At 47.3% G+C, this 7,630-nt stretch overlaps 1 protein-coding gene across 1 annotated transcript in view; it reads right to left on the bottom strand.

Moving 5' to 3' along the window:
* The window catches only part of PRKG1 (protein kinase, cGMP-dependent, type I), a 68,258-nt gene that overhangs the window by 3,899 nt on the left and 56,729 nt on the right, over positions 1–7,630 (bottom strand). Inside the window, exons 6-11 of the mRNA XM_009872941.1 lie at positions 7,358–7,447; positions 5,601–5,742; positions 3,467–3,630; positions 2,535–2,657; positions 2,377–2,439; positions 1,655–1,721 (exon numbers count right to left, since the gene is read on the bottom strand). Coding sequence (XP_009871243.1) covers positions 1,655–1,721; positions 2,377–2,439; positions 2,535–2,657; positions 3,467–3,630; positions 5,601–5,742; positions 7,358–7,447 — 649 coding nt within the window. The remainder of the gene's footprint in view (positions 1–1,654; positions 1,722–2,376; positions 2,440–2,534; positions 2,658–3,466; positions 3,631–5,600; positions 5,743–7,357; positions 7,448–7,630) is intronic.

Genomic DNA, 7,630 nt, shown 5'->3' with positions numbered 1-7,630 from the left:
GTGAGCTGTGTGGAACTGGGATCAGGCCAATTTAGGGCAGGCAGCATTGAGCTTTCCTGGAGGGATTCCTCTGAAGAGAGAAGGATGCTCCCACCTGCTTCGGATAGCCTTGACGGCAGTGCGCTGGCCAAAAGGGTGACAGCAGATCACTTCCTTGGGAGCAATCTCAGACATGTTCCCTCGTAGGACATCACCAGATCCATGGCCATGGGCAGAGACCCCTCTCACTAGCCCAGGTTGCTCCAGGCCTCGTCCAACCTGGCCTTGAACCCTTCCAAGGATGAGACATCCACAGCTCCCCTAGGCAACCTGTGCCAGTGTCTCAGACTCTCATGGTAAAGAATTTCTTCCTAATATCTACGGACACGTAGGGTCCATATGTATATCAGGTAAAAGCAGCATTGGCATTGTTCTTTACTAAGCTCAAAATCCACTAAAAACAATTAGAAAAACATACTGGGGCATTTTCAGACCACACTGACATCCTGCACAGGTAAACCAGGAATTGAATCTGGATGAGCAAACTTGACCTTACTATCTGCCGTGAAATATGGTGAGCAGTACTGCTGGCAAATTAAGTCACTACAAAGAAGTTTAACAGAAAAAAATCACCTCAATTTGTAAAACATTTACACATTCTCAGGGCATCATTGCTTTAGGCAGCTATTTGTAGAGTCCTGCTTTCTGCCACCGAGTAACTGCAGCCCATCAGGAAAAACATGGGTGGTGGGGGGGATGCAAAACCCTCTCACTCTTTCAGAGCTGCCAAGAAAACTTTGAGCTGGTGGATCTAGCCCCAGAGCCCTGCCTGCTGCTGCTGCTGCTGCAGGAGGTGCAGGACCACGAGGCGACGGGGTGCAATTAAACACCAGCGCTAATGTCATTCTAGTGGTGATCCTGCGGGAGAGGCGCGGAGAGAAAAGGGATTAAGTCGGAACAAGGAGGGGAGGCTGCAGAACAGAAGGGGCCAAGGTAATTTCTATCAGCTTAATCCTGTTTGGTTTCCCCTTTGCGGCGGGCTTTGTGGGCGAAAGAGCTCACAAAGACATCAAAGGAAGAGCTTTGCTCCAAAGGAAAATGAGTCGAGCTGTCCCTCCACGTCTGCTCCCTGTTAAACATAAACTAGGCGGCAACAGGGGCTTTTCATGTCCGACACGGACACAAGGGAAAAAGAAAAAGGGCGAAAAGCACAAAAGACAGAGGGAAAGGTTAACGCAAAAGAAAAGGGAGGTGGCATACAAATCCCACTCGCCTCGTCAAAAGAAACAGGCATGAAGGAGAAAGAAAGAGGATGCATCTGAGAGAAGGGGTGAAAGTAGCAGCTCTCCACTGAAACGTGGAAAGCAGATCAAGGAATGAGAGGAGCAGGTGAGGAAAAAAAAGGGTAATAGTGAGTGATCCAGCCCCAATCTCCTGCTCCAAAGGGCATTTCACGGCAGCCATGCCCTCCCCAAACTGCCTCATCCTGGAAGAGACTGCCCAGAGACGAAGTACAGATGGAAATGTCTCTCCTGTGACTTCTTCAAGCACCTTAGGAAGAAATAAAGCCCATGCGGTCGCCACTTGACTACAGTGTGCCAGTGCTCAAAGCTCACGACATTCACGCAGAAGAAAGCTACTGGCCATGAAGCAGAAAATAAGTAGGAAAACTTACACTTGGTATTATGGGAGGTGTCAGTGTCCCTTTTCGTAACCCTTCCCAGTTAAAGCCTTCAAACCATCTAGAAGGGAGGGAATAACGAAAAACGTTAGACATAGAGTGAAAACCCCCTCCGTAGCACAAAATGAAATTTAAATTGCTTAAACAGTGGGTTTCAACTCCTGCAATCATCTTCAAATTCCCCAGTAAGCCTGAATAATTTTTTCCTGTCGTCGTTATCTGTGTGTTTTGGGACTGAAGATGGAGAGTGTGCAGCAAGCCGGTGGTGATAGCCTGGCAAGTACAAATTACCGACGCTCGGAAGAAAACCATTCCTCACCACAGGTGGCCTGGCAGCTGCTCTTTCCTTTCCACAGGGTCAATCCCTCCCATAAGAGAACCCTAATGCCCTTTCTTTGCATGAGATGGGGAGCTAGGGGCATGCACAGGAATGTCCTCCTCCTGCTTTGGGCACCTTGGGTTTTGCTCGGGCTACAGTGGGAGGATGAATCCTGAGCTGGGTCTTCGACCTGTCCACCCAAACCGACCACCTAGCCCATTTCTGTTGCCTGGGGGATGGGAAAAGAGAAGGACCAGCATGGACATGGCAAGTCTAAAGCAAACTAGAAGGGAAAGGCCAACGGAGTGTAAGAAGAGTATTTTTAACTGAAACTTGAAGTGTTTGAAAAGCATGTCTCTGGGGGTTGGATCTGACGGATGGTGGAGAAGACACTTACTTGTGCTTTTGGATATCTTTCACTCCGTTTTTCAAGTTGCCTAATCTTTCTGACGGATTGTCCCTATAAAACGAGTAACAAATGGGTTACTTTCAGAGTTCGGAATGCTTAATTTTCTTTGCAAGTAAGACCAGGGGGATTACATTTCATGTGCTTACCTGCATAGTTTTTTAATTAAATTAGCAGCATTTTTGGCAATCTTCTTTGGAAATTCAATCATGTCTATTCCTCTTAATATGATGTTATAGGTCTTCATGGGGTCTGGGCCTGAGAAAGGGGGACTTCAGAAAGGGAAGGAAAAAGAAAAGGATTAGGAGCCCGTCTTTAAAATAGCACTGAAGATGCTTCCCAGGCTCTAGGGAAGTACCAAAGAGTAAAATCACATTCTCTGCAGCAGCGTGTGCCAAACCTCTCACTTCCACGACAGCCCATGTTCTGACTGCCCAGGGAACAAGGGTCTGAGCAATCCTCCGGCTCATTTTGAGTTTGATGTCGTTGACACGTTTTCAGTGGGGTTTAATTAAGTTTAAAAGAATAGGGGCCTGGGTTGAGCCCCAAAGGATAAGTCGGTTGAGGTGATAGATCCTCTCCCAGCTCCTGTGTTCTAGGAGTGAGAGATGCTGGATGTGGTGAGAAAGTTCAAGGAAGCTGCTACTGCCAACATCAGCAGCAACACAGACATCCAAACCTAAATAAAGGAAGGGGGGGATATAGGGAGTCAAGTCCCCACGGTGCCAGGTCCACCTCCTTCTTTTCAGCCCCGCGGTAGCCCATCACTGCACCTCCCCCAGCTGAATTCCAAACCCCATGCCCATCACGTTCAGCTCAGTCCAGGCCAAAAATGACGGGGTTTTTGGGGTGTCATTTCACAATGGTTCTTTAAAAGACCCTGCTCATGCCTTGCCCTTGGAGAGGTTTGCACAGAAGCTGCGATTGCAAGTGGAAAAGCCGAATTCAGAGTTTCAGCAGCGCCGTGCTGTGCCTCTGCAGCCCGCACCGGCTCTGAACCTTCCCCTTGCCTAATCAGGGTGACAACAGCAGAAATACTGGGAGCTCTTTTCAGCGGCGGCGCCGTCCCCGATGCCCATACCTGCCAGTCAGGAGCTCATACATCAAGATTCCCAGGGACCAGTAGTCTGCCGAAATGTCATGACCTTTGTTCAGGATGATCTCGGGGGCTACGTACTCTGGGGTTCCACAAAAAGTCCATGTTTTCTTTCCAAATCCTATTTTCTTTGCAAAGCCAAAATCGACCTGCGGAAAGGAGCAAGAGGAGCCATCAGGGCAGAGGGTGAGAGGGAATGTCAGCCATGTGCTCTGCTCCTCTTGAAGTGAAGCAAAGCAGAAAGGAGGTTTCCTCATGGGAATATTACAGAATCACAGAATTATTGAGGCTGGAAAAGACCTCTCAGATCATCAAGCCCAGCCTATGAATATTCTCCTAACTAAAGTGTCGTGGGTCACTCCAGGGCCAGGCACACACAGGTGACCTTCTTGTCAATTTATCCTTCGTAACACAATAGAAGATCCGTGTGAGGGAAGAAGAACAAATGCCAACATCAAGGGTTTCCTGGGAGATACAACCTCATATCATTCACAGCTCAAGTTCACTTTTTTTTTTTTGTATCCTAGACTTTACCTGAGCAGGGAACTATTCAGGCTAAATACTGACCGTTTTAGCATCTACGGAAAAGTTCAGATTTCTGTCCCAGTACAGAGAGCACTGCAGTACTACAAGTATCTTCTCACATGTACTTGAGGCTGCTATGATACACTCACAAACCTCAGCAGTGTGCCCCTGTGGCACTAGAAAGCACAGAAAATCACATTACACCGGGAAGCAGAGCTCAGGTTAATAGGCTCATTGTATCTTTAGCTCTACCCCCCATCCCCTCCCCTGTCTTGATGCTGTGCTGGCCCCGAGCTGTGGTCTGTAGCACACTCTGCTGTCCCTTGATGTCCGTGAGATGCTCCTACACCTCGAGCTGGTCAGAAGCAAAATGTGCCAAGTCCCACGAGGAATCTGGGACACTTCTACCATGGATGAACTGATACTTGAACGTGACACTTTTATCCATTCAGTCCTCTGGGACATGTGCTATCATGGACGCAGTCACAAAGATCGGACTGCCTAAGGAGCTGGGGGTTGGTGACAGACCTAGCACAAACCCCAGTCCAGATCCTCCTGGGGTCCTAATCCTAACTCCTGCCCCTAATCCTCCTCAATCATGCAAAGCCTTGTTGGGACTCCCCAGCCTTTGCAAAATGCTGTAGAGGATAAACTCTCACGTCATTCATTTGGCTTAGGGTCATGGTGAGACCTGGTGGCTGCCACCAGGCAGTGAAGGTCCATGATGGTGATGGTCTAACTTACTGCTCCCACCTGCTGATGCTGAGCTTCCTTCCCTAATGCACGGAAGAGTTTCCGAGCCAAGAGGCAGAGACCTTGGCCTCCTGTGATTCTCAGGGAGCGCATCCGCCCCTCTTGGACTCAGCTCTGTTGAAGCATCGGCCTCCACTGACGGCTTCCCAACTGCCTCCATCCCCCAGCATGTCCCTCTAAGGGAAGTCTTTCTTTTCTTCTCCTGCTCTCTGGGGTCTCACCTGGCATTTGAGGTATACCTCAATCACCTCTACAGTGATTTCTGAGGCAAGAAAGTAATAGGACTGATCAAAGCAATACAGTGAAACCCATCAGAAACTCCCTAATTTGGGGAGTGGGGGGGTCTTGTCCATGCTGTCATCCTGGTTTGAGGAGTGGATCTTGCCAGGGGACAGCACTGAGAATGACCATGACCTTCTGAGAAGCGCGGTATCAGGTAGAACCTTACGCAGTGGAGTTTGCACAGTTCAGTCAAGTGTGTTATCAGTGCTGGAACACCGGTAGCCCTCCTAAAGCAAGAAGATGTTCTGGCCACAGCTCAGCAACACAGTCCAAAGTGCCTAATAATAATTATTTCTTGCTATGATGAGGTCAGGATTAATATATCCATTAAGACCATTTTTTTTTCCTGAGCTGCTGGAGGTTGGGAAAACACCCTGGTGGTGGGTGACCCTGATCTCTTCTCATGTCACCATCTACTGATGGCCAGCAGGACCTTGGGCTGGGCGGACTTTGCTTCTGACCCTCTATGGCTAATCCTTTGCTCTCCTCTACTCCTAACACAGTTTCATGGAGATAGCTGTGACTTCCTTTGGTCAACCCAGATGTTGCAGACACTCACCAGTTTGGCATAACCTCGATGATCCAGAATGAGGTTTTCTGGCTTGAGGTCCCTATAAATGATCCCTTTGGAATGCAAATAGGCAAAAGCTTCGACCACGCATGCCGTGTAAAACCTGGTTGTCGAATCCTCAAACGAACCTCTGCATAAAACAAGAGAGGGAAAGGGGATAAAGTTATTCAATCTCTTCCCTTACTGGACTTCACCTACTGTTTAAATATCTATGGATATACATATCTATCACTCTAATACCTGGAAAGTGTCTGTTGCTTAACTCACCCTTACACATAAATTTAATCGCATTTCCATTTCTGAAGTTAGTTAGCACCTTTGCCTTCGATCCACCTTTATATAAAACATTCACATCTAAAATAATTAGTATTAAATATTGAGCTTTGCTTTGCAATAACACCCCACAGAGGTAAAATTCACAAATACTTTCTAAGGTGATTTTTTTTTTACTATAGTCTTTGACTTTTGGCTGCTAAAGCCATTTTGAACCGTAGCAAACCAAGAACTCCCACACTAACATTCATAACCAAGATAAAAGGCAGTTGGTGGGACTCTAAGTATTAACTGCAAATTCTGCATAAACTGCACTTTTGGATTCTCATTCCAGCACCCGTTTGCCACCAGTTTCCTGAAGCAAACCATAGCCCGCTGCCCACTGGGAGGGAGTGGGCGGTGGAAGCTGGCTGAGCCCTGAAGCGCATCTAAGCTAGGTGGCAGCAGAACCACAGAGAACTCAAGATGAAATTATCAGGTTCTGACGAAGATGATGAGAAAAATATCACTCGGCACCTGCTACAGCTCTTGTTTTAATGAGGAGCGGCCCTTGTGTGACATATCTAGTCTAAAAGCCCAGGCAGAACTATTGATTTCTTCCTGCTCATTGCTATCATACCTGACCGTGTCATAAAATATGAAGAACTATTAACGGATATTCTTTATCACAGTTCCTCCGTGGATGTTGCTATCCAGAGGGTGGGCAGCAGTGCAAACCCTGAGATGAAAACAGCAGGCCTTTCTCTGGGATGGGAAACTGTGACTTTTCCAAGTGACTTTGACGAAACCTGGATTTTTTACATTGAAAATGCACACGGATTTCGTTCACAATGGGGAACTCTTACTGCATCCTTGGTTTCTAAGTCCAGAGGCTAAACTGGCCATGGCAGCAATGCCTAAAGGTGCCAAACTGGAAGGAGCCCATCTCCAGAGCGTGTCTCTGGAGGAATGCAGTGAGACTGACCTACACATTGCACCTCCCACGGAGCCATTCTCTGCCATTAGACATGGTCACAAAGTCTTTGTTACCCTTAGAACTGTCCCACGTTCCCCTATCCCTTGCCTGGGCCTCCAGCCAGGCCCCCAAATGGGAAAGGCATCAAGGAAATGGTCATAATTTCTGCGGTTGCAAAAGGTTGTGCTTCTAGGTAGCTAAGAAATAAATTAACTGAAGAAGTCATTATTTTCATTCAAATTAAAATATATGATGAAGTAGCTCTGGACAAGTCTCCACTTAGACAAAAGCTTGTACATGTTCCACACAACCTGAATCTGGCCTTTTTCGCAGTTTTAACTGGATTCACTTCACCTCTAGTCAACTGATCTAGGAACAAAAATAGCTCTTTGCCCTTCTAGGACCTTGTAGCACGGTAAGATCTAGATTTGGCCCAGGAAAGATAAAGACCGTTGGTTATCCGGAGGTGTATTAGAAAATACTCCACTTTGTAGGACAACAGTTTCTTCCAACTCACCTGTCCCTGAGAATTGTCCAGAGCTCTCCACCTAGACAGGCTTCCATCAGCATGTATAGGTACTTGCTGTCCTTGAACGTCCTGTAGAGCCTGTTGTTGACAAATGAGAAAATCGTCAATAAATCCACACCACAAGTGAAGGCACCAATCGTTCTCTCTTCTCAGGGACTGTAGGCTTCCCACCAGGAAGCACCACATAAAAAAGGAGAACCTTTCAGAGCTATTTAAGAAGATCATTTCACCGTCTTCCTCGGGCGAGAAGTATTTCAGCAG

This window comes from Apaloderma vittatum, unplaced genomic scaffold, assembly GCF_000703405.1.
Source record: "Apaloderma vittatum isolate BGI_N311 unplaced genomic scaffold, ASM70340v1 scaffold5067, whole genome shotgun sequence".
In the NCBI taxonomy this organism is placed as follows: domain Eukaryota; kingdom Metazoa; phylum Chordata; class Aves; order Trogoniformes; family Trogonidae; genus Apaloderma; species Apaloderma vittatum.
Note: the sequence above shows the minus strand (reverse complement) of the source record. Positions and strands in the feature narration are given on the sequence as shown.